Below are 27,474 nucleotides of genomic sequence, written 5' to 3' on the forward strand. Positions count from 1 at the left end.
GAGCGCTAGGAGAGGTCCGGGCCGGCCCTGCGGCCTGGAGGCCGCGAGGGGCGGAGGCCGGGCCGCCCTCCCGCGCTGCGGGAGCGGAGGGGCAGAAGCGGCGGCGAGGGAGCTCGGGCCGGCCGCGGGGAAGGTGGGGGAGGCTCCGCGCACCTCCCGCCCTCCGGCCGCCCCGCTGGCCCAGCCACAGCCTCCGCCGCCGCCGCCGCCGCCTCCGCCGCCGCCGCCGCCTCGGGCTCCCGCCGCGGGCTCGACGGCCCCGGGCGGGGAGGGCGGGCGGCGTGCGCGCCCGGAGCCGCCGGAGATGGCGGGAGGGCACTGCGGCGGCTTCGCGGCGGCGGCCGGCAGCGGCGAGATCGTGCAGCTGAACGTGGGGGGGACCAGGTGAGTCGGCGGAGAAGGGGCTCCGGGCCGGGGATGCGGCGGGCGGCCCGCCGGGGGGCGACGGGGGCCGGGGCGAAGGTGGGAGCCGAGCCAGGCGGGGCACGCGGGGGGCCCTCCGGGCGGGAGGAATGTCGGCGGGGCTCGGGCTCCAGTCTGGGCTCCGGGAGGAGCGGCCGCGGGGCCTCTGGGACGAGCGCGAGCCGGGCCCATGTGCCCGAGCCCGCCTTCCTAGAATGCCAGCCTCGTCCCTCCCCTTTCTGAGCTGCCGGCCTAAGAGGAGAATTAAAAGACCTTCCTAACCTCAGCTTACAGTGTATTTGAGGAATTTATTTTGTCGACGCCTGGCCTCGTGGTTTGGCTCTTGCGGAGGAACCTGCCTTCTCTCCGGGCAACAGGGCGGGGGGTCGGTTGGCTGGGATGAGGCGGCCAGTGCTCTTTCCCCCTCCTAATGAAGGAGGGTTTGTAATCTCAGGACTTCGGTGGATGGGGTGCAGTAGAGTGGCAGTGCGCTGTTGTTTATTTTCAGTTTCTGGGTGCCTGGCCTTGGACGATCTGTTCAACTCGCAGGCCAGTGGGTCCAGCAACTGCAGTTTTACCGGTTCTGGAAAGCCTCGGGTATGGGCACAGTGTGGCACGGAGTAGACAGACCGAAGCCCAGACTGAAGCCTCTTTATCCTCTCACTGCTTTCCACTCCGTGTCTGTGCCTTTTATTATGCTTGTGGGGGGGGGGGGATCATTTTTGGTGGATTTGCTATGGCTTATGAGTCACTCTTCTCAGGCATGGGACTTTGCCAGCTCTGTTGGAAGGAAGGGGTGGTTGAGTTTAAAGCTTGGTAGGAGATGAGCGATGAAATGGCTCGAGAATGTGAAAGGGTTTCAACATGTAAAACTTAACTACTATTTCTTACAATGCAAATCAGCAGCGGTGTGGGCCGTAGGAATAAAATGTATCATGTTTTAATCCTAAACATTTAATCATTTTCTAAGTGTGCTACAGAGTTGAGCCCAAGAAACAGTAATTCTTCATTCTTTCCCTGTTCTTTCCCTCACATCCGGAAACAAAACTGTTTAACAGTGTAAGATAAGATACTACATTATTGCATTGTATAGATACCGGTCTTTTGGAGAACATTTATGTCTCCTCATGTAAGAAATGGATTTTTTCCCTAAAATCACATGAAAATTTTGCAGGTTTGGTAACTTCCGGATGCAAAAAATTGACCGACTATTCCACAAGAGTTGGCCTAGAGTGTATGTTAGCACTAGAGTCATTTAAAATTCCTGCTCTGGTTCCTAATTGCTAGAGATTGTGGACATCTTTTTTCAGGCATTCTAAAGGACATAGACTAGTATGATAAAAAATTAAAGGTGTTGTTATCTACTGTATGTTGAAAGTGGGTGGTCAAAAGAGTGCATTCTTGTTAATGAATGTAGAGTTCAGTTGACATTTTTAAATCCTAAAAGGCAGCCATCTTGGAGCTGGAACATTTTATTTTGTTTCACTGTGTATAGAACTAGATCATAATAGGATTTAAGGTTTTCTTTCTCTTAGCAAAGAATACAAAATAAGGTAAATGTATTATTAAGATGGAACAATTTAGAAAAGATGAAAGTTGTTAGATAGGAATGAAAAATTAAGTAAAAATTCCACGAACTTTAAATTGGCTAACATGACATAGTTTTTGAAATAAATAATGACATGACCTATAGAAAAATAGAACATCCAGCTCCAGGCATTCTGAGAATATTTTCTTGAGTTACTTTGAAGCATAGACTCTTGGGAGTGCTTTAGGGCTAGAAGGGATTGAGAAGGCATCTGTATACGCTGTACAGAATGTATTAACACAATCACTTAAATCATTATAAAGGAAAAAAAAATCCTGATTTCATTGTCATTAAAGTTGAGGAATTGCCACTGGGAGAACCACCTGTGGCATAGAAGGAAAGGCTCTGAGGTGATAGAGTAAAACTCAAAAGGAGAGTGTACTGTGAGCAGAGAAGCATGTGTTACAGGTAAGATGTGTGTTGTTGTTATTGTTGTGACTTCCGCCTGCCCGCGCCCCCCTACCCCAGGATGTGAAACTGGAAATACTCAGAGGAATTACAAAAATGAGCAATGATTTTTATGATTTATTTTACATGTAATGGGTGATTCAGGAAATAGAGAAGATGAGGTTTCATTTAGAATTAACTTTATTTACCCAAAAAACCCTAAAGAAGTAAAAGAAGCCTAATATGACTCAATTTGTGATTAATTCTATTATGAATGGGTATGAATTGAGGCCTCATGAGAGAAGTGACTTACTTAGCTTAGCATATGATACCCTCTGGTTCCATCTGTGTCGTTGCAAATGGTAAGATTTCATTTTTCTGATGGCTGAGTAATATTCCATTGTGTATGTATACCACATCTTTTATATGGCATCTTCTGGGCACATTGTGGGTATGAGATAATAAAAAAAAAATTAGAAAAGGCTTTCAAATACATTGCAGAAAATTATGCTTATCATATGTAATTTTAAATGTCATTTTTATGAAGTCGTACTTGGATCTTAGTTTTAAAGGCCTCTGGGTTTTTTTTTTGTTTTTTGTTTTTTGTGTGTGTGTGTGTTTTTCCCATTTGTCTTCCTCTTGTTTGAAAAAAGAAAGAAATTGGTGGGGTGAGGATCCAGTCCCTTTGCCCAGAGATTTCGAATTATTAAACCTACCCCAAACTGCTGATTTTAATTGAAATTGCTAATACAACTTTTAAGCAGACCTGTGTAATTTTCTAAGTAACATGGAATTTGAGTTATCTGGCAAACAATTTGCTGAATAATTAATTAATGTGAAAGATCATAAATTATAATGACCTTATTTAGAATTAATGTGATACTCCTCAGAATACAGTGATTTATTATTATTATTATTTTTTTAATTTGGGCAGTGGATCCTTGTATCCTTCAGTTTGCCATTTGCTGGACTTGGCTTTTATTTGGCCTGGTCAGTTTCCTTTGACTGTTGTAATCTGTTCCTCAGTTTTTCTTAAGATTTTGCGAAGATACACATTTCTTTAATAAACTGCTTGGATCCTCTCTTAATCTGGTTAATGGGCACAGGGACTGCTTTAAAGCGGTGATAATAGTGTTAGATAATGAATGTGGAGGAACAAAGCTGTCTCTTAGGCTCTTTTCTGTGTGAGGACACGTGACGGCAACAGCAACAGATAGTTAGCTCCAGTAGGCTGGGATAAAGCCCCCCCAGAACTGGTCCTACTGAGACAACTTGGACTTGATCAAATAGCACCTCAGAACAGTGAGCTACTTACTGAGCAGTTTTTGAAGGAAAGAATGCAACAAAAGCTCAAAAAGATAATATAGGATAGAATATTTGGAGAAACCTTTAACGAGAAGGTTATCATCTGAGTGATGTCAAGAAAATGGATGGAGGTAAAGATACCGAAATGGTAAGAAGCACGAATTGTCCGGGGTATTGAAGTATTGTCTTACAGATGAGAAGACACTCGTGTTGGAAAGATGAAACAGGACCGAAAGATAATTTTAAGTGTTACATTGAGAAGTGGATTTGTTGTGATGGACTTACTTTTGATTCTTCAGGAGGTGGGCATGCTGGAAAATAGGGTTTTAAGAAGCAGTATATGTCAGTGAGCTAATCATTTGATTTTGTTGAGAGCTCTTTGAATAATCTTAACTCTGAACTGAAAGTGGAGAAATTTTAAAATCATGAATGTACAATATTGATATAGCTATAGCTGTGTAACAACTTGTAAATTATTAGCCAGCATATTAAAGCAGGTTGTCGAATATTGAAATTTCAAATCATGTCCTTATTCATAATAACAGATAATTTTTAATTGCAGATTTAGTACCTCAAGACAAACTCTTATGTGGATTCCAGATTCTTTTTTTTCCAGGTATTTCATGTAATTCTTTCATATCATTTTTATAAAACTTGATCATTGAAATAATAACAAACCTCCCTTTCCTGGTTAATGTTTTTATTTCTTGGCTAAAAAAATATGAACTCTTAAAATAGAATTTAAAATTTTTTATTTTACTTTGGAGATAGGATGATTCATTTGTATTGGTCTTTGATACTTGATAAATAATTAGTACATTTTATGCATAGTCAGATTTTAAGAACTAACTCTGGCTTATTCATGTCTTCTAGTTTGCTGAGTGGAAGAATTTCAACACTTCGAGATGAAACTGGTGCTGTGAGTGTAATATGTTGATACATGTTTCTAAATTGAATCAACTAATGCTTGCAATGCTTGACCCTTATTATATAGTGACTCTAAGAAAACAGACAGAAAAGCTGATCTTGTAATAACTGCTAAATAAAAGTGACATATATGTACTTAAAAAGTTTAATTTCTTGTTGTATATAGTTTTCCTATAGTTAATAGATGGGTACTCTAAATGGAATAGTGAATATAACAACTTAAGTATTTGTGATTAGAGGGAGGTGAGGATATGAGCTCACATTGTCCAGAGAGGAAGTACTTTTATTTATTTTATTTTATTTTTTTAAAAGAGTTCATTTATTTATTTGACACACAGAGAGAGATCACAAGTAGGCAGAGAGACAGGCAGAGGAGGGAGGCAGCAGGTTCCCACTGAGCAGAGAGCCCGATGTGGGGCTCAATCCCAGGACTCTGGGATCATGACCTGAGTCGAAGGCAGAGGCTTAACCCACTGAGCCACCCAGGCGCTGTGGAAGTACTTTTAATCAGTAATTAAAACTTTAACAATAAATAGATGAATATAAATACTAAAATATTTTGATACTGAGTTAGAATGCTAAGATTGTTAATTAGTGAAGTCCTGTGATTTCTGTTTGTTGGAGAATAACCTGAAGAACTTGGAGAAATGAGGGAAGGAAAGAACTATTCGGTTTTAGTACAAAAATACTGGTTTATACATTTAAAAAGCAGTTATAATGTGTGCAGCATTGTATATAAAATAAATGGCTAGTACTCATTAAAAAAAAAAAACAAAACTTTCTGAATGGAGGCAACAAACTGGCCAGAGGTATTTATTTCCTGTGATGGGATTTGCATATGAAATAAGACAGCAAAGGCATGTTGTCCATACAAGGTTATAGAAAAGATAACAGTAATAAGATTGCGGTGTTTCTCCAGCTTCTCATTGGTTCTAATGAAAACAAAAGCAAGAATTTATGAAGTTAGAACAGCCTCATTCATTGTATAAACATAATCATGGTATAAAGAGCTTTACTGTGAGCTACCATTTCCCTGTCTAGCTGACTAACCCAAGCTTTAAGAGGTGTTCAGTTTTATGATCCATACTTTTATAATTAATTTGAAATAGCAGTGGTATACATTCCCATAGAAAGTTATCAAATATATATTTCATATTTTCTAAAGCATTTTATTTTCTTGGTATGTATTCTGTGTGTTTTTTTTTTTAAAGATTTTATTTATTTGATACAGAGATCACAAGTAGGCAGAGAGGCAGGCAGATAGAGAGGGGGGGAAGCAGGCTCCCTGCCGAGCAGAGAGCCCGATGCGGGGCTTGATCCCAGGACCCTGGGATCATGACCTGAGCCAAAGCAGAGGCTTTAATCTCCTGAGCCACTCAGGTGCCCTGTATTCTGTGGTTTTAAGAAATGTTTTTTGTTGTCATCCCCCATCCCTAGCTTTTGAGCAAATTGGGATAATAGGATGTAAAGGTGTTAGAAGAATAGTATTCTTTTCCAGTTTATCTTTTTTTAAATTTTATTTGAGAGAGAGAAAGAAGAGAGTGCACTGGAGCAGGAGTGAGAGTGGGGCAGGGAGAGAGGGAGAAGCAGACTCCCACTGAGCAGGGAGTCGCACACTGGGCTCAGTCCCAGAACCCTGAGATTGCGATTTGAGCCAAAGGCAGATGAGTAACTGACTGAGCCACCCAGGTGCCCCTCTTTTCCAGTTTTGGTAGCAGTGTGCAGTATTTACTTTCCTTGATTATCCCTGTCTTATAAAAGTACATTGTTGTTTAAGTGATTCACATATGAATCACAAATTATGTCACTGTCACTAATAATTAATATAAGAAGGTATTACTTGTGTGTAATGTTCTTGAAATATTTACTGAATTCTAGTAAATTTCAGATAAAATTTCTCCCTTGGGTGTCACTTTTACCAAAGATACCAATAAACACATGCCATTTTTCTTACAAATTGAAATATTATCAATATAATAGTAGGTTTTTGGGGTGGGGAGACAGTACTACATTACATGCACAGAATTAAAATTACATTCCAACTTTAGAAATACTCAAATTTAAGAGTGGAATCAAGTAAATACAGTATTTAAATAATTTAGTGTTTGTTCCCTAAGTTTGTATTACACATATTTATGTTAGTTCATTTTTAATTTGAAAATAAGACAATTCTAAAAAATAATTCTTCTTTTGTAGATATTTATTGATCGAGATCCAGCAGCATTTGCACCCATTTTAAACTTTCTTCGGACAAAAGAACTAGACTTACGGTAAGAAATGAATCCTTTTAAAGTAAATTCTTACTAATAGGTATGTACTTCTGGTATATTTTGTGGAGAGGAAGGTCCCACCCCCCAATTATTTTTGCTTAAAAGTTTTCTCCAAATTAAATTCAACAGAGACCATCCTATCCACATTCTTCCTCTAAACTGTTCCCAGCAGCTTCCTAACCAGTTTCCTGCCTTCAGTCTTCAATTGCTTTGATTGGTTTTCCACACTGTAGCTAACATAAGCTTCTACAAATACAGATCTCATCTGGTTGCTACCTGCTTAAAACTCTCATTTAAGGGGTACCTGGGTCGCTCAGTCATTAAGTGTCTGTCTTCGGCTCAGGTCATGATCCCAGGGTCCTGGGATCGGAACCCCCTGCTCAGGGAAGCCTACTTCTCCCTCTCCCACTCCCCCTGCTTGTGCTCCCTCTCTCGCTCTGTCTCTCTCTGTGAAATAAATGAAAAATCTTAAAACAAAAACAAAAAACAAAAAGCCTCTCATTTAATATGTTCTTAGATTAATGGCTAGGGACTTTGGACTTTATTGTTTCTTAAGGCTCTCTGTGCTCTTGCCTCTGCTGAATTTCTCTTGCTTTGATAGTTTCACCCCTTTCTGGTCTTGGCTTAATCCAGACCTCTTCAGTGATCTGTGCTGCGTCCACCTAATACAGGTCTTCCTGGTCTCCTGTCCAGCTAACACCGCAGCATTCCTTACACGTATTCCTTTTCCAGTAGTCTCTCTTCTGTTCCACTTTAAATTCCAACAGGGCAAGCATTATCCTGTATATGCCCAGGATCTAACATCGGTTTTTGTAGATAAACGAATGACCACTTAAACTATTTCTTTAACTTTGTAACTTTGCCATAGTCTGGATTCCTACCAAGAATTTACAATCTAATTTGGATCTTATTATTCTTTTATTCTGTATATTCCCAGTGAGCTTTCACTGAGCATCTCTTTATACTTTTTTTAGATACAGTTTTTAAAATTCTAATTGTTTAAGGGTAACTGGCTGGCTCAGTTGGTAGAGCTTGTGACTCTTGGTCTCAGGGTTGTGAGTTTGAGCCCCAAACTGGGTGTAGAGATGACTTAAAATCTTCTAAAGAAATTTTAAAAAAAGTTCTGGTGGTTTATTTTACCTACTTCTTTATAATACTGTATGATTTTTGACTTATATTCACTGGCATATGGGCTCCTTAAAGGTGAACAATTTTTTGGTCTAGTTTGTTTCCTGGGATTTTTCCAGTGTTAAAATAGTGCATATAGTAGCTTTTCAACAGATACTGAATGAATGAATAAAAAAGTTCATTGGAGCTTTTTGTTTGTTTTCTTGGTCTAGATAGAAGTGACATATAAATTACTAACTGCTTACTTCTTGAGTAAAATTATTTTGACCCCTAGCATTTGATTAAAGAAGTCTAAATTTACTTCAAGTCAGTGTCCTTATTGATTAATCCACCATTAGATAACTCAGGAAAGGCAGAACTAGGTAGATTTTAATATCTGCATTTACTGAGTGTTCTACTTGTAAATTGCTGCCCTATTTCACTTAAAGAGGCCTAGCAAATTAAAATTTTCTGAGTGTTGTTACCTTTTGAAAGAAGATAGGAAGGAATTTTAAAAATACTGTGTTCTAATTCTCTACCCTCCATAAAATTGTTGTGATGTCCTTATCACACTTACAATTACATGTTTGTTTCTTTGTCCTCCTCAGGAGACTGGAGTTCTCAGGAACTGCTGTGTCCTGAGCCACCTTGTAATTAGCCAGTCTACTCTACTGTTAATACAGAGGGTATTGAACTAGAGTAAGAAAGGTTTAACTGTTTCTGTGTTAAACCAGTCACAACCAGTGACCAATAAAAGCAATTTAACACTGCAGTTGCATATGTTTATTAAACACAGGGATTTTTTTTTTTTCTTGTAAGACTTTTTCAGAGCAGTTTCAGATTTACAACAAAATTGAGAGTAAGAAAAGAGATCTCCCACGTATTTCCTGCTCTAGTCCCACACATACGTAGTCTCTCTCACTATCAACACCATAACCACAGAAAACTCGTAGTTTATGTTATAGTTAACTCGGGGTGTTGTGCATCCTTTGGGTTTAGACAAGTGTATAATGACCCATGTCCATCATTTTAATATGCAAAGTGTTTTCACTACCCTAAAAATCTTTTGTGCTTTGCCTGTTGATCCCCACTCTGTGCAGTCATTGATCTTTTTATTAGCTCCTTTTCTAGAAAGTAATATATTGGGAAAAATACAGTATGTTGACTTTTCAGATTACCTTTTCTTTCACCAATACCACACTACTTTGATTACTATTAGCTTTACGGTAAAGCTTGAGTTGGGTACTGGCAGTCCTCCAGTTTTATTCTCCTATTGGGGGGACTTGACTCTTCATATAAACTTTAGAATCAATTTGTCATTATCCATAAAATAACTTGATAGAATTTTGATTAGGATTTAATTGAATTTTAGATGAAGTTCAGAGGAACTGACATCTTCAAAATACTGAATCTTCAATCCATGAACATGGAATACCTTTCTGTTTGTTTAGTTCTTTGATTTTGTTCTCTAGAGTTTTGTAGTTTGCTTCATATAGATCTTACATAGTTTTTGTTAGATTTATAACTATTTATTTATTTATTTATTTATTTATTTTTTGCTGCCAACATAAGTAGTCTTGTGTTCTTAATTTTAAATTCCATTGTTCATTATTGGTACATAGCAATTGACTTCTTTATACTAGCCTTGTATTCTGCAACCTTACTATAATCATTTATTAGTTCCAGGAGATTTTTATCTACGTTTTTGGATTTTTCTACACAGATAATCATGCCATCTGTGAATAACCATTGTATGTCTTCTTTTCCACTCTGTGTGCCTTTATTCCACTTTCTTGCCGTATGGCATTGTTGAGAATTTTTACATCAGTGTTCATGAGAGATACTAGTCTGTAGTTTTCTTATAACGTCTTTGGCTTTGGTATTAGCTCAATGCTGGCCTCATAAAATGAGTTAAGACGTATTCCCTTGTTTCTTTCCTCTGAAGGAGATTTTCGAGAATTGGTATGATTCCTTCCTTAAATGTTTGGTAAAATTCACAAGTGAGTCCTTCTGGGTATGTTACTTTTTGTTTTGGAAGATTATTATTATTGATTCAGTTCTTTTAGTAGATATAGATCTACTCAGATTGTCTCTTCTTGGGTGAGTTTTGGCAAATTGTGTCTTTAAAGGACTTGGTCCAGGTCCATTTCATCTAGGTTATCAGCTTGTGGGAATAGAATTGTTCATGGTGTTCTTTTATTGTCCTTTTAATTTCCATGGAGTCTGTAGTGATGCTGACTCATTTCTCTCCAGTTAATATTTTTTAAGTAAGGACAAATTATAACTGAAACCTAAAATGAATCATTAGTATTGTAAACTCTTTTTTTTTCTTAAGTATCGTAAACTCTTAATTTTCTGTTGTTTTTACTCTTTGTTTTCATATTATTTGACTGTACTATAACATCTTCTGGTTAGCCTAACTCTTTCTAAGGCTAGTCTTTTTTACCCCCTCCTCTTACTTTATAGTTTGCTTTTAGTTTTGTTCTAATGAGAGGAGAACCACTTATCTGAAGTTCTTTGTTCAATAAATATTTATTACATTTATTATATATAAGCACTATGTGAGGTATACAAAAATACAAGGAGGTCACGCTTGTAGGGAGCTTTGCAGCATAATTGGGGCACTTAAAATATGTGTAGAAATAATTACTATGAAAATAGAAAAGCGATTAATGCCATACAAGAATGATTTCTACTCATTTGCCTTATTAGGTACTTACTGATAATTAACTTACACTAGACCTTTGAAGCCCTAATCTCTAAGTCACCCAATTCATCTGCATAGGAATGGTTTTTATGTAAGGAAATGTTTTTCTTGGCATGCAGTTTTTTATTTAGACATTTTAAAATGACTGAAGATACTAGGAATAAAGTAAGTTTTAAAGCCTTATACTTTTTTCACATTAAGAACCTAGTACTTCTTCTTCTGCTTCAGATGATAATCCAAGTTGCTGCTCCTGGGGGATATATGTCATTTATCTGGTTTTTCTTTGTAGGGGAGTGAGTATTAATGTTCTCAGGCATGAAGCAGAATTTTATGGAATCACTCCATTAGGTATGTGTTGTCCTGATATTTTATATTTATGATTTGACCTTTCATGTAGCAAACTTGTCTAATGAAATATATTTTATACTAGGTCCTGTTTTTTGACGGACTAGTTCAGTGTGCTTACTTTTTGTGGTTTTCCATAGTAAATAGATGTCCGTTGATTTAACTTAAACATTTCCCTTTTCTTTCCTTATCCTTTTGAACTAGAGAAGATAAAAATGGAGTGCTGTTTTTCTGTTTGCATGTACTCTTGACAAGTTTGCTTTGAAATGTTTTCAGTAAGAAGGCTTCTCTTATGTGAGGAGTTGGAGCGCTCGTCTTGTGGCAGTGTCCTTTTCCACGGTTACTTGCCTCCGCCAGGTACTTCTCATTGATTTAGTCTTTTAAAAAATGGTTTTTATCTGTAAGCCAGTACAAACATGTATATTAGAAAATCTCTGTTTTGATTATTGAGTTTCTCACGTAAAGATATACTGGAAATGTTGCGAGCTTCAAATTTAACAGACGTCATACTGTATGTTAGAACGGGGATGTGCCAGACTTTTTCTTTTCTGTAAAAGGCCAGACAGGCTTGTGAACTACAAGCTCAGTTCTGCCACACACTCTATGGAAATAAATGGCTGCGACCAGTACAGCTTTATTGACATAAACAGCCGTGGCCCATTGTTTGCAACCCCGATATCAGAGCACTGGTTGTCAGTCAGTTGTCCTTTTGGTAGAACCCCAGGAGCTCTGCAGAAATAGGTCAGTGTATGGGAGAGGCAGTGAATCGTGTGTTAGCCCCGCCCCAACCTTGGTCCGTTAATAGAGTCTGCCTTTACCTGTGTTAAGGTGGGCTTCCGAGCAAGATTTCCTTCCAAAAAAGACTGCCCTGGCAAATAAAAGACATTTGACAATAAGCTGTAAAGAAGTTGCCGTGATTAAGTTGTACCTCACACAAAGCTGCCAGACGGTAAATGCAAACACTGGAGATAGACTGAATGAATTAATGATTGAGTTCGGTAACGTAGAGCTAGGTAGTAGAAATGAAATGCAATATGATAAATCTTCATTTTATTTATCACATGTGACGTCAAATATCAGAAAATCTGTTGAAAGAACTTAATTCATTTTCATTTTGTTGTTTTTAATGGTAATTATTTGCAATAAATTGCTATAATGGAAGATACGTTTTGGCTATGATGAAATTCACATTTGTATATTTCTTTGAAATTCACATTTGTATATTTCTTTGTTACCGTATAAATTTTTAAATTTTTAGTAGGTGGAACTTAGAAATAAATTTATCTTACTGTGTCTTTTTATAGGTATCCCCAGTCGTAAAATAAACAGCACAACTAGGTCCTCTGCTGGTTCTAGGAATGGCCTGAATTCCACGGAAGGTGAAGCTCGGGGGAACGGCGCCCAGCCTGCTCTCTCTGGAACAGGAGAAGAGACTGTGCGGCTAGGTAAGCAAAGGCCGCAGAAATAGACAAAAATGCAAATGTTTTTTGTTCTTAGTGACATTGAGTAATTATTTTTTAAAAATGTAATTTTTGCCTCATCTTTCTTTTTAACATTCATATCTTGAAAAGTCTTGTAGAACATAATTTTTATTTCAGAAGTGTGTGGTGATCTGTTTGCTCTCAACCTCTAGGGATTGGCAAACTTTTTATGTAAAGAAACAGACTGTAAACATTTCGGCTCTGTCCTAACTGTTCAACTCGGCCATTGCAGCATGGAAACAGCCAGGGACAACAACAGATGTGCATGTCTCTTTCAGCAAAACTTTATCCAAACAGGCAGAAGCCTAGAATCAGCCCATGGGCCATATTTTAGCATCCCCTGCTTGAGAACATAAAGTATTTCTTTTTCGAAAACCAACAGGATTTCCTGTGGATCCACGAAAGGTGCTGATAGTTGCTGGCCATCACAACTGGATCGTAGCTGCATATGCCCATTTTGCTGTATGTTACAGGTACTGTATAATATTAGTAATTGTTTGCTTGTGGAGAGAGGGTGGTTTTAATAACTGTGATTTTATAGTTACAGACTTAAGAGTTGCTTGTCATTTTTTTTTTCCTGCATATCTTGCCTACTTCTGTATCTCTTAATTTTTATAGCTAATGGTAAGATTTACAGAGAGCCTTTGTCTGTTTCCCACTGGCTATCAACCGATACAACTAAGCTATCTTGAATTTCCTTTCTTTTTTTTTAAGATTTTATTTATTTATTTGACAGAGATCACAAGTGGGCAGAGAGTCAGGAAGAGAGGGGGAAGCAGGCTCTCTGCTGAGCAGAGAGCCCGATGCGGGGCTCGATCCCAGGATATCATGACCTGAGCCAAAGGCAGAGGCTTTAACCCACTGAACCACCCAGGCACACCAGAAGTTACTTTTTTTTGCTTATTATATACAACCTCTGAATCACATAACTGTTGTACTAAATGACGCGGCAGAATTATTAATGTGAGCCCTGTGATTTTCTGTGAATAATGATTTCAGTCTTTTGTACTCTATACTTGGGGGTAGTGAGACTCTGCAGTGGTCATGACTACCAAATAGTTGGGAATGAGGTAGTGAAGCAAGACAGTTGTGGGGATAAGTGATACAGTTTAATATCTATAATGTTAAAATATATATCTATATCTATAAAGGCTCACATAGACACAGTTGGGTTTTATTAATTCTTGCATTCTCAGAAACTAAAAGAGAATGAGGAAGAGTATAGACCAGTGATTTTTGTTTTTAAATTGGGGAAGGGGTAGGATTCTTAGTTCAGAATCACTGCAGACAATGTTATGATGACAGAATGGTGTAGAAGCACATAAATGGTTGTGATATTCTAGCTTAGACTATGATCCCACTTAAGTGCTGAAAAATAAAATAATATATAAACATTTTGTCATTGTTGAGTTTAGATAAGAACAAAGAGCCATAATAGGGTAAAAATATTTAATAGGTCTTCTCAAGTTTATAGATACATTTTAAGAATCCAGATTTAGGGGCCCCTGGGGTGGCTCAGTGGGTTAAAGCCTCTGCCTTTGGCTCAGGTCATGATCCCAGGGTCCTGGGATCGAGCCCCACATCGGGCTCCCTGCTCAGCGTGGGGCCTGCTTTCCCCTCTCTCTCTGCCTGCCTTTCTGCCTAATTGTAATCTTTGTCTGTCAAATAAATACGTAAATAAAATCTTAAAAAAGAAAAAACAGAATCCAGATTTATTTTTTTAATCTAAGTTTATGGTAGGTTTGCCTTGTGTGTAAAAAAGCCTTTTGTAATGGTAATCTCTGCTTTATGTTTTCATTGCAGTAGGGATTCAGTGCCAACTTTTCGTTTTGAGAGCATTCTGTGTTTTTATTCCAGTTAGCAAATCCTATGGAAATAACTTTGGGTCTTTGGGGGGATGACTTTCATTTGAAGCAAGACTGATGTGAAAGAAGGATTTTTTTTCCTTAGGAAGTGTTTTGAACTTAACTTACGGATCTAAATTGAGAAAACTGTTTTAGACTTTACTTTTTAATTTGCTCAAATACTATATACATATTTTTGTTGATGAGGAGTTCCAGAGGAATTACGAAACAGTTATAATGAATCCAGGTGTAACTTTTGTTACTGCTCAGCAGTGCTAAAGATTGCTACTTGCCAGACAGAGGCACAGAGGCATGCAGTTAAATTACACGAAGCTTTACTCACTGAATGACAAATACAAAAAGAAGGATGTTGTTACATCTTCCATTCTTTGCGTTTGCTTTTGACCATGACCTACCTTTGCTTTCACTGGATGTCACTGATGACAGACTAATATGCATAGTGACAAAGGAAAACAATTGAGGATATATTACATTTCCTCATGTACAGTTAAATCATTTAACACAGTGGCAATAAAAAGATTTCAGAAGAAATACTCCAGTTCTTTAAATAGCATAATCTTTTCCACAGCTTTTTGTATTAATAAATTTAAAACCCTAAAAAATGAAACAGTACATGGAACCCCAGTATGTTCTCACCTAGATTCACTAATTTTCTACATTCTCAGGCTTTATTTTTCTATATATTTATTAATGAAGAGTTGTTTCCTTTTTTTTCCCCAAAGTCTTATTTGAGAGAAAGAGAGATCACGAGAGGGAGGAGATTCCGTGCTGAGCCCAGAGCCCGACCAGACCAGAACAGACATGGGGCTCCACATTGGCCGTGACCTCAGGACCCTGAGATCATGACCTGAGCCAAAACCAAGAGATGGTCACTTGCCTAACTGTGTCCTAGGTGCCCCAGAGAGGAGTTATAAATTGCTGCCCTCCTGGAGCTTGCATTTCTTTTTAGACGTTTAATCCATGTAGAGTTTACTTTTGGTTTATGGTGTGAGATTTAGGAATCTCATTTCTTTTCTTCCAAGTGGGTAGTAACTAATTATGTTCTAGTTATTTATCACATAAATTACCTTATATATTGAATTTGAACGCCCTTCTTTATTTTACTTTATATTTATATGTATACTTGGGTCTAATTTTAGATTGTCTTCTGTTTTTCTGATATATTTTATCTATTCCCATACAATTTGGTATACACTATGTTTGCATTAAGTTTCAGAACGCTGTTGGACATGACTCCCCCACTGTATTTCTTTAAGATTCTGATGTGGAAGGTGCATAGCCGTCCTGATTATGATTCATAGTGTTGGTTCACTGGGCAGGAGTGAGGAAAAGAGATGGAGTGCTGTTCAGAGCTCATTCTGTTTTGTTTTATGTATCTTCAGTTTTGTATTATTTGTATGGAATATCATAAAGCATACATTTTTTTAATCTTGGTATTTAATTTTAACTTAAAAACAAAGGTATCATATCAATAGAGTTAGATTTTCTAATTGTTATAATACTTTCAAATACATTGTCCTGATACCTTTTATTCTTTTTGGCATCTCTTTATTTTATAATATCTCAATTTCTGTAAAGATAACTTTGAAGTAGAATCTCTGTGAAAGATTAGATCACATACAGTTTTGTTATATTTCTAATTAATGATCACAAAACCACATCATTCACCTCATTAAATCAATGCAGCATCTCTTTATTAGACACTGTTGAGAGTTTGGTATGTGCTCGCATCCACGTACAGTGTATATTCATTATTCTTGACGTGCTGGCAGTCCCTGCTTCGTGCCCAGTTTGGGAGTTCCTAAGAGCGCCTATGTTTCGTACCTCAGTGCTTGTAAATGTTTAGCTTATTTTAAATGATTATTTCCATTCGGTGGTCATAACACATCCCATCTGGTGGCCAAAGTGGGTAATTGCAGATCATACAATGCTTAGGAAAAATTGTACACTTTCTTAAAAACAATTACACAGTTTCTGTGTGTTCCTTTGAAGTTAAGGAAATCATTAGTTACTGAAATTAATAAGGCCAAATTGCATTTTTTTGTGAATTGTGGTTGTATTACTTTAGCATACATTTTTACACAAAAATGAAGCTGAAGTGATTCCATTTAGGTCTTTAGGTAGCCATCATTTATGAATACTGAAGTTTGTTTTTTGTGATGAATATGTCAGGTATTATATAAATGAGTACTTATTCTCCTCACGGGTGTTTATTCTCTTTAGGTAAGGCAAATAAAAGCTTTACAGTTTTGTTTGCATATTTGTTCGGTAACTAAAAATAGATACTCCATTGTTAAAGTTTACATCATCCATTGTTGTGTTTGCATAACTCTTAAGTTCTGAATGTATGAGGGTTGGCTGTGTAATCATGCAGAATATGTGCCTGAAAGACTTAAATTCAGATAAGGCAGAAAAAATTATTAAAAATTTATCATATGTTTTTCAGAAATTAAATATTAAAAAGTATTTATATTCACTAAACTGCAAATCTGAACATTGGTAGGCCTTTATTTATGGGGAATCAATAGGCTCATGAAATTTTTTCATTTAGGAAGAAACCTTTAAAATCTAAGGGTTTCCAAAGCCCTACATTTAACATTTATCCTGGTTGCCCAGGATATTGGAATGTGTAGTGGTGTACCAGATTACTCCTTTATCTTGATTTGCCTGGAGAGACTGTTACCCTATTATCTGAAGTACCAAAAAAATAATAGGTTGATTGCAGGTAGTTTCGGTTAATGACTGAATAACTGATTAATTAACTGAAAGGAATAATAATTATCCTAAAATTCTGATTTTTATTGACCATTTCTATCCATAGATGATGATGGTAGCACTTTTCTGTGTAGTAAAGTAAAAGCTATTTTTTACTTTATTTTATTTTAGCTCTTAAAACTCTGAACTTTTCTTTGGAGAAATACAGAACTCTAGTTTATTTTTAAGTGCTTTATATGTCCTGTGTGGATAAATACAAGGTAGCTTAGGAGTAACGGTCTGGCTTTGTAGAGGAAATACATTGGCAAAATTTTATATTTAATAAATATAGCTGTGATTGAATTTTTTGGTACATTTCTTTGTATTTGCTTAATTGCTGCGGAGTCTAACTTACGTTTCCATTCTTGCTTAACAGAATCAAAGAATCTTCAGGATGGCAACAAGTGTTTACGAGTCCATATTTGGACTGGACTATTGAGCGAGTAGCTTTAAATGCAAAAGTGGTTGGAGGTCCACATGGAGACAAAGACAAAATGGTTGCTGTTGCTTCAGAGAGTAGCATCATCTTATGGAGTGTCCAGGATGGAGGGAGCGGAAGTGAAATTGGTAGGGAAAACCTTGTTTATGCTGCATTTTGCTGGTACATAGAGTATGCTGAAGTTTAAGAAGGATTGCCCATCTTTCAAGAACTAACCTGGACTGTTACTTAGAGCTGCCACATCATCTTGCCAGGGTTCAGTGGGAATAGGACCACCCCACAGGAGAGGAAAATTCTGGAAGAGGGGAAAAACGTTAGTGTTTCAGGAGCGAGGGTAGAATCTTTTTACCAATATGCTCTAGCTGAAACCTGGCTGCTTCATGAGAATGTGCTTTTCCTGGATGCGGGTAGGGATGACTGCTTTCTCTCCAGTTCCTCACACTTTGGGGCCTGAAGATGGGTAAATAACTTTCTTGCTTTTCCTCCTTTGTTGCTTCGCGACCAGATGTGCCCAAACCTTTTAATCTCAGAACTACTTTGTACTCTTAAAATGTCATTCAGGACCTAAGAGAGTTTGCTTGTGTAGATTATATCTACTGTTACTTAGCATAATGGGAATTAAGACTGAAATTTTTATAAATATATATTAATCAGTTTAAAAATAGCAAAAATAAACCCATTGCATGGTAACACGAATAACATTTTAATGAAAAATAGCTTTGTTTTCCAAAAACATTTGTGAGAAGAGTGCCATTGGTTTATAGCTTTGTAAATCTCTTCAAAATTTTATTGATTTCTGGTGCCTGTTTGTGGATTTGTGTGCTGCATTTTGTTTTTTGGTTGAACCTTATGAAGAAAATTTGGATTTATGCAGATATGTAGTTGGAAAAGAAATTTTTACAGTCTTTTCAGATAACCATGGACATTCTTTTTTGCTACTGTCATAAACATATATGAAATCATGTCAGTGAATTTTGCATACTGTTGAAATTCATTAGTCTATTTTATACTTTGAACGGATCTTTTATCCATGCATGATTTTGTGACGTCATGCATTGGTCGTTTAGAAAATGTTGGTTTACTGAGTTATGTAGATCTTCCAAATGTTGATATCTTTCATTGTATAATATCCCCCCCCCCCAAAAAAACCCCCAAATCACACTTAATTACTATAGCCACTGACCACATCCCTGAATTCTAATGTATTGGGAAACCATCACGTTGACTGTGGCAGATAAGTTTTCCAAAATTCTAATTTTCACTTGAAACATTGAATTTTTATCATTGAAATAAAAGCTTACTTGGTTCACTTTTAAGGAACGTCTACCAAGTACTCAAATCTGCATTAGAAGAATTTGTCATCCTTTCAAATAAAAATGGTGTTCTGTGAAAAGAACAGCTAGGTTAGCTCTCGGCTCCAGTGTCCAGAAGATTCTTTTTCTTGACACGAAATACTTAGTCACACAGAATAGTAAGAACACATGCCAAATTAAGATTTAGTGTTTACTAAATTAAGACTTAGTACAAATTTTTGTACACACTGCTTCATCAAGGACATTCTGAAGTTAAACTGGCCTCATTTTCTTTCCTTGAGAGTGTGTGACAGACTCGGAAGGTTACTGAACCGTTTGGTTCCCCTCATTTCATTCGTGCTACGATGCCTACCGTTCTCACCGACGCTGCTATGCGCCGTCAGTGCAGCTGTCAACACGGATGTTTTAGGGGAAAGCCTGAGCTTCATGAAAGTTTTGAACACTTGGAATATTTCAACACCACATGTGTTTGTGGCCAAACATTCACGCAAAAGATCTTTAGTGACCGCTGGTGCTGATGCCAGATTAATAGAAGTAGCATACCAGGGTCAGCTGTGACCGGGTATTCATCTGTTTGTAGTCCTGCTGACAGGGTATCACGTCTGCCACATCTTTAATTCAGGGCCTTCCTGTGTGACGGCAGAGAGGCAGCGTGGTGACCTCTTTTACTGACCTCCCATCTAGCAGGCATCGGCGTTGTCACGTCTCAAGGCTGTCGTGGCTTCGCAGCGGTGGTGCACGCCTCTCCAGACGCCGGGGTGCCGTGACTTAACCCTGGCAGGCGCTTCAGGGCCTTTTTCATTCTCAGGGTGAAATTTTAGAACAGTTTCTGGCTTTTAAAGACTTTTTTCACATCTTCATTTAAAGTTTTTTTTTTTTCTTTAAACTCTGAATATTTGGTCTCCGTGAACCCACAACTAGCATTACAACAGTATGCAAAAATGTCCTGTTGCATAGCGCAAACTATAAAGTTAAGGGAAAGGTAATTTTTATATTTTATATTTTAATATTTCTAATATTTATTTCCTGCTTGGCTCAGTGTTGGCCCAGTCCCCCTTCCAGGTCACGTATATCTGTTGGCCCTTAGGCTTGGGTGCTGCCGCTGTGGGCTGAGCAGGCACCTGTTCTAGTGTTTCGGTTTTGAAGCCAAAAGTCTTCAATAAGTAGATGAAAAATGTATTGAAATAAATTTATTTTAAAATGTTTTAAACAGTTACAGATAAATTTTAAAAATTTATGAAAGTTGGTGCATCTGGGTGGCTCAGTGGGTTAAGCCTCTGCCTTCGGCTCAGGTTGTGATCTCAGGGTCCTGGGATGGAGCCCTGCATCAGGCTCCTTGCTCCGCCTTCTTCACCCTCTCTCTCTGCCTCTAGATCCCCCTGCTTGTGCTTTCTCTGTCAAATAAATAAGTAAAATCGTAAAACTACAACAACAACAAAACATTTACGAAAGTTTTCAGAGCATTTTTAATAGTAATATTGCAAAACAGCAAAATGTACTTATTTTCTTGTTGTGTTTCTTTGTAGGCTCAAGGAAAATTTGGATTTTAAGATAATTTATTGGACAAAAATGAAATTATAGAGATTATAGCAACTTTTCTTGTTGTGTTTTTTTGTAGGCTCAAGGAAAATCTGGATTTTAAGATCATTTATTGGACTCTATTGTCCTTTTCGTCCCTGTGATTAAATGGTCTCTGCTTTGATCTAAGGCCAGCTCTTTGTATTTAGCTGTAGACTTGATCCTGTTTGCAGAGACATTGTTCCACTAGCTGTTTCTTCATTCTCCTTCATTGTGAGAGCGGCTCACTCTCGGATCATTTCCCCCAGCACACAACCATGCTGTAATTCTCTGTGAAGAATAACAACAAAACTACCCTCCTGTCTCTTCCAGTTCTTGCTCCATTTTTCTCTTTTCCCGAAGCAGAAGATAAGAGTGACCTGGTCTTGTTTCTCTGTCCGCTGCTTCTGTTCTTTTTTGAAGTTGATCTAATCGTTCTTTCGTCCATACCACTTCGGAAAACTGCTCTAGTTAGTACTGCCTGTGGTCTGTTCTCGGCTAAGTCTCCTCTCATTAAAACTTCAGAGCAGTCACCTGGTACATTTGATACAGTTACTGATTCTTCTTGGAGTCTTTCCTCCTTTGGCTTCCAGGATACCTTGTAGTCCTGATTTTTATCCTACTTCTCTGCTTCTTCTGGGTTCTTTTTTTTTTTTTTTAAAGATTTTATTTGTTTATTTGACAGAGATCACAAGTAGACAGAGAGGCAGGCAGAGAGAGAGAGGGAAGCAGGCTCCCTGCCAAGCAGAGAGCCCGACGCGGGACTCGATCCCAGGACCCCGAGATCATGACCCGAGCCGAAGGCAGCGGCTTAACCCACTGAGCCACCCAGGTGCCCCCTTCTGGGTTCTTTTAATAGTTCTTTCTCATTCGACTGATTTCACAATGTTGGTGTGCCCCAGAGTTCAGTCCTTGGATTTCATCTTTCTTTCGTATTTATTGTTAGTGATATCATAGACGAATGGCTTTGCCCTCTGTGTGCTGATGACTTGCATGTTCGTGTATCTCATCTGAACCCCTCCTCTTGAACTTCAGAATTATGTTTGTGTGAGGGGTCCCTAAGACCACTTCCAGGTTCAATGATTTGCTCAGAGGACTCACAGGATTCATTCAGCAAGAGCTACTTTGAGTTACGATTTCTTACAACAAAAACATACAAGCAAAATCAGCATAAAGACATGGAGGGTGAAGTCTAATGGAAACTAGAAATATTTCTCCAGCTGTGATTTGTAACACTGCCTGTGTAGTGGCTACCAGAGAAGCTCATTGGACACTTGGTGCCCACGTTTTTTCCTGGAGCTCACACAGAGGCACCCTCTGCCTAGCACATACTAAGGGTCCAGATTTCCAAAAGGAAAGCAGGTGTTCAGCATAAACCCCATTGTATACATACTTGAGGTTTTTTGTCATCATGGATTAGATTTGCCTTGTCTGGAATTTCATGAATGGAAATACAGGGCATGTATTCTTTTGTGTGTGGCTTCTTTCATTGAACACAGTGTTTCTGAAATTGATCCCTATTGTTGTATGTATCAGTGGTCCTTTTTTTTTTTTTTTTTTTTTAATTATTGCTGAGTAATATTCCCTTGAATTATTGTGCCAGAATTTGTTCGTCCATTTATGTGTTGGTGGACATTTGGTTTATTTCCAATGCAGAGGTGTTAGGAATCCAAGAAAAAGTCTTTCCCTGGACATGTTTTCTTTTTGTTTTGTGAATAGGTTTTCTCAAGGTAAATACCTAGCAGTGGAATTTCTGAATCATATGAAAAGTGTATGTTTAGTGTTAGAAGAAACTTACACACTTGTGTCCAAAGCAGGTGCACTATTCTACATTTCTGCTAGCTGGGTATGGGATGAGTATGCAGTGATTTTAATGGTGGTTTTAATTACATTTCCCTGTTGACGAATGATACCGAGCATCTTTTCATGTGCTTATTGGCCATTTGTATTATTTCCTTTGGGAAGTGGCTTTAAGTCATTGTTCTCTTTTTATGAGTTTGTCATCCTGTTATTGATTTGTAATAGTTCTTTATATATTCCAGATTAGAGGTTTGCAACCAGGGGGTAATATGATCCCCTGGGAGCATGTGGAAATGTCTGGAGACAGTTTGATTGGCACGGCTAAGGGAGTTCCCAGTGTCCGTGTCTCCCTGTCTTCCCCCCTCGCTTCCCCCTTCACTCCAAGGCCTGTCCCTTTCTCTTCTCTCTTCTCCTTCTTTCTTCTTTTTAGGACCCAGTTCTCTTTCAGACCACTTGATACTGGCCTTGAGATCACTGAAGCACTGATTTGTTGTTGTTTTCTATTTCTTTACTCCTCATTCTTTAGATAAAATTTTTTATCTGTCTTTAATGTAGTTTGCCCGTTTTCTTCAGTATTCACTCTGAAGTTAAGCCTAGCTAGTGAGTTTTTTGTTCGAGATACAGGACTTTTAAGCTCTAAAATGAACTCTCGATTCCATTTTAGTTTGTTTCTCTCCTGAGATTTCTTATCTTTTTACTCATTACCGTCTACTTTTTATTAAATCTAACATGTTCATTAAAGCTGTTTCAGGTTTTGGTTTTTTTTTTTTTTTTACTTTAATTCCAATATCTGGATCATGTCATAGTTTTATTTTGGGTCACATTTTTCTGCTTTACATGTCTAGGAAGTTTTGATTTTATGCTGGTCATTTGCATGATACATTATATAGGGGACATGGAATATCGTCTTCCTTTAAAATATGTGAGTTTTGTCCCAGCAGGCAGTTACATTGCTGGAGGATCTTCCTGATCCTGCTTGGCTTGTTATGCTTTGTTAAGGGGAGGTAGCCTCCCTCTGCTCATTTATTTCAGGGCTTGACTCCTTTTAAGGGGTGTGGTCTTTACTCCTAAAGTGTTGGGTTTTCGGAGTCTTTACTGGGGAATGTCTGAGGTGTTCAGCAAGGGTTCTCCATTCCTACCGAGCTGGAACTACTGGCGTCTGCCCGTGTAATAACCTCTGTTATCTCCGCTCAGCGCTCAGTCCTGTGACAGCCTCTTTGTCCTATTTTGGGGGATGCTTCTCCTGCCCAGGTGCAGTCCGGCCTCTGTGAAGGCATAGGAAACCCCCAGGGAGCATGTGGAAATGTCTGGAGACATTTTTGGTGTCCCCTGTGCAACCTCTGTGCCATCCCCACTCCCGTCCTGGTGCCCTTGCCCCCTCCCTCCTACCTCGCTCACAGGTTCTAGTCACCTCAGCAGCTGCGCACGCTCCGCCTCTTCCATTCAGGGAGAGCATCAGTCTGCCCTGGAGTCTCACCTCCATGTGGGTGAATGCAGGCCTTCTCTCGGCGGTTTCCCAGCTTGCAGCCTTCTGCTGCCCGTTGTCCAATGTCTAAAACAGCTGCCTCATGGACTCGGGCCACTTTGTTGTTGTCGCCCCGTGAGGAATCATCGGATGCCGTTTTTACTGCATCATGAGTGGCAGCGGAAATCCTCCCTGACAACTTGAGGGAAAAAAAAGTTTTAATGGGGGCGTCTGGGTGGCTCAGTGGGTTAAGCCTCTGCCTTCGGCTCAGGTCATGATCTCAGGGTCCTGGGATCGAGCCCCGCATCGGGCTCTCTGCTCAGCGGGGAGCCTGCTTCCCCCTCTCTCTCTGCCTGCCTTTCTGCCTATTTGTGTTGTCTCTCTCTGTCAAATAAATAAATTAAATCTTTAAAAAAAAAAGTTTTAATGTTACGTATTCAAATTATGATACCCTGGTAATTATACAGAGAGAAATTAAGTGGTGATTTATTTTTTTTTCTTCCTTTTTTTCAATTAGCCACTTGTAACAGACCCGTAAGGGAAGGAGGTTTTGTGCCTTGCTTTGTTTTAAAGGCCAGTGTGGTAGGCCGCTATGTTATGAGATGGTGCATAGTAATTTGTTCATGTCCAGTAAAAGAAACCATTTATTATTACAAATGTTCTTCAGAACTTGACAACACCATCCAAAGAAAATTGCGAGGGCTGCTATGTCCGTGATAGAGCGCTTCCAGAGGCTGGGCTGCTTTCATTATAACCTGTATAAGGCAGCGCTGCGGGGTTGCTGCTCTAAGCAATATTCTGCTGAAAGGGTCCCCGAAGACAGGAACTTGTCATTACTTGTACTGTGTCTTCTCTGTGGATAGTGGCCAAGATCGTTGAGCCTAAGTAGGAGTGACACTTGAAATTTCTTGAGATCATTCAGAATGTCTTCCTTGATTTCCCAGAACCTCATCCTTCTCTAGAGTAATGTTAGATGTTAGTAGTTGGTTTTCTTGTTTTTTATTTCTACCTTTCACGTGGGCCATAGTCCTGAGTATGGTTGGTTTCACATGTTCTGAACCATTGTTTGGCATCAAAATTAAAAGACTTCCTAAAATTGGGTGTGAAATGATGATTTTCTGCTTTGAAGTGGTAAGCTTATTTCTCAGCTAATCTGGTTAAAGAGTTTATTAGTTTTGTGTGTGTGTGTTGTGTGTTATTTTGCTGGGTTTTTGTTGTTGTTGTTTGTTTGTTTGTTTACCAGTTGGTCTGAGATGGTATAATTCATGTGTATAAATGCACATTTTACATAAATTTTTAAAAATATATAGAAAATGTTCATAGCATACTTACCTCCCCCCCCCCCCCCCCGGCCCCTTTCCCTGGTATTTATCAGTTTTCCTCCTGCTACAAGCCTGGGTTTTTCAAGATTGTTTAAGAATTTTCTTTTCTTGGGGCACATGGGTGGCTCAGTGGGTTAAAGTCTCTGCCTTCAGCTCAGGTCATGGTCTCAGGGTCCAGCGATCGAGCCCTGCATCAGGCTCTCTGCTCGGCAGGGAGCCTGCTTCTCTTTCTCTCTGCCTGTGTCTCTACCTACTTGTGATCGCTCTCTCTGTGTCAAATAAACAAATAAATTCTTGAAAAAAAGAAAAAAAATTTTTTTTTCAAGAATTTTTTTGGGGAGGGGAGGTTTATTTTTAAGAAATCTCTACACTCGATACAGAGCTTGAACTCAAAACCCTCATAGCAAGAGTCACGCTGCGCTGACTGAGCCAGCCAGCCAGGCAACCCTGGTTAAGAATTTTCAAGGTGTTTTTTATTGCTGCTGGTTTTGTCTTGTATGTGGTAAAGTTCTGAACAGAAAGAGAAATACCCTGCACTGGTGTAAGAGTCAAAAGAAATCCGTTATCTTTTCTGGCTTACTCTTTCAATACATGCGCAGTTGAAATTAATTGGTTTGTTTCTTCCCATGAGTCCTCAAAGCCTTAGGTCACTTGTATTCCTATTATGTGTTGTCCAGAAACAACTGTAAAGGGACATAATTCCATACCAGGGTGACCCTAGAATTCTCTCCTTTAAATATTCCCGAGTCTTTGCTATTAATGGGGATATTTGCTCCTTACAGCCCCGTCACCTGCATGCCCTCTCCCCTCTCCTTGATTCCCTGGCCTTGTCCATTCCTGACCCCCGTTCGATGAACCATTCTCCTTTTAAAAGAAATTCAACTCAGGTGGCTTCTTTTCTATGAAATATCTTAAAACCCATTTTTCTTACCCCATTTACTCCTTTTGATGTTGCTTAACCTTGTGCATCCTTCAGCTGTTGCTGGATTTATGTTGTAATTGGTTGTTTGCAATTTTTTCTCTTTTAAACTGTAAGTACCTAGTAATACCCTGTCTTCTCATGTTGCTTAATTCCATGGCCTACTAAAATGGATTAAATTGAAATCTGCAATGCTGGGAACCAAGGAGTTTAAAATGCTGAGTAAAGTCCTGAATTTTTTTTTTTTTAGTAAGATTTTTTTTTTTCCTTTCTGTGTGTGTGTATGTCCAGATTTCTGGAAACATTCTAGATGGTTGAGGGTGCTAAGTCTGTGTCTTTAGATCAGTGGTTCCTACTTCATTAGCAAGCTGTAGCTAAATCTCTTACAGATTTTATAAAAATGTAGTGGGTTTTCTGATTTAGCAGGCCTTGGGTGAATCTTAGGATTTTTTTTTTATTTTACTCACTATAAATCCACCCTGTTATTTTGATGGTCACCCAAGTGTGGGAACCACAGCTTCAGATAATACGGTGTTTTATCAGTGTGAGATTCCTCAGGGCAGATTTTATCTGTGTCAGTTGTGCAAACTGCTAAGAGCTTACTGAGTTTCTTGGTTTTGGTCCCCAAAGTGTCTAGCATGTCACTTACGGAAATGAAAACAAGTTTAAATTGTCACCTTCACAGTGTTTCTAATCTGGGTTTTGAATAATTCTAAAGATAGTGACTATTTAACCTCTTTATTTTTTGTTGTCATTTAAGGAGTGTTCAGCCTTGGCGTTCCTGTAGATGCGCTCTTCTTTATCGGTAACCAGCTGGTGGCTACGAGTCACACGGGGAAAGTGGGAGTGTGGAATGCTGTCACTCAGCACTGGCAGGTTAGTTTTAACTGACGCATTTGCAGACATGAAAGTGTTTCTGAAAGTCGTGCTGATTATGTATTTGCTTTATTTTTGTGGAATTCATAGTGTCTTATTTACTTATTTTCTTTTGAGGTATAATCAACATCTATTAGTTTCAAATGTACAGCATAATGATTTGGTAATTTGTGTATATCGCAAAATGATCACGTTAAGTCTAGTTAACATCTTTCACCATATTCAGTTATATCGTTTTTTCCTTCTTATGATGGGAATTTTTAAGATTTGTTCTCTTAGAAACTTTTAGATATACAGTACTAACTATGGTTGTCGTGCTGTACATTATATCCCCATGAATTATTTTATAATTGGAAGTTCATATCCCCCCCCCCCCCCCCCCCCCCCGCCCCAAGTAGGCTCCACACCCATTGTGGGGCTTGAGCTCACAACCTTGAGATCAAGAGTCCCATGCTCTATGTACTGAGCCAGCCAGGCACTGACCCTTTTTTTTTTTTTTTTTTGGCAACTTGTATCATTTGACTCCCTACACCCATTTGGCCTATCCTCCACCCCGTGCCTCTGGCAACTACTGGACTGTTTTGTCTATTGATTGGTTTTTATTTTGTTTTGTTTACTTGTTTGTTTTTAGATTCTACTTAAGTC

General features: G+C 38.7%; 1 protein-coding gene across 2 annotated transcripts in view; it reads left to right on the plus strand.

Annotated features, from left to right (window-relative positions):
- Positions 1-204: 204 nt before the first annotated feature.
- KCTD3 (potassium channel tetramerization domain containing 3) overlaps positions 205-27,474 on the plus strand; it is a 50,193-nt gene continuing 22,923 nt past the window's right edge. Inside the window, exons 1-10 of one of the 2 annotated variants that reach the window (XM_082703935.1) lie at positions 205-384; positions 4,245-4,298; positions 4,556-4,601; positions 6,806-6,879; positions 10,983-11,041; positions 11,315-11,395; positions 12,343-12,483; positions 12,902-12,992; positions 17,515-17,705; positions 26,714-26,829. In XM_082703935.1, the coding sequence (XP_082560061.1) occupies positions 305-384; positions 4,245-4,298; positions 4,556-4,601; positions 6,806-6,879; positions 10,983-11,041; positions 11,315-11,395; positions 12,343-12,483; positions 12,902-12,992; positions 17,515-17,705; positions 26,714-26,829 (933 nt within the window). In that variant the 5' untranslated portion in view covers positions 205-304. The remainder of the gene's footprint in view (positions 385-4,244; positions 4,299-4,555; positions 4,602-6,805; positions 6,880-10,982; positions 11,042-11,314; positions 11,396-12,342; positions 12,484-12,901; positions 12,993-17,514; positions 17,706-26,713; positions 26,830-27,474) is intronic. The other variant, XM_082703936.1, reaches the window with a different exon arrangement.

The sequence above is a fragment of the Mustela nivalis genome, assembly GCF_964662115.1.
Source record: "Mustela nivalis genome assembly, chromosome: 16".
Taxonomy (NCBI): domain Eukaryota; kingdom Metazoa; phylum Chordata; class Mammalia; order Carnivora; family Mustelidae; genus Mustela; species Mustela nivalis.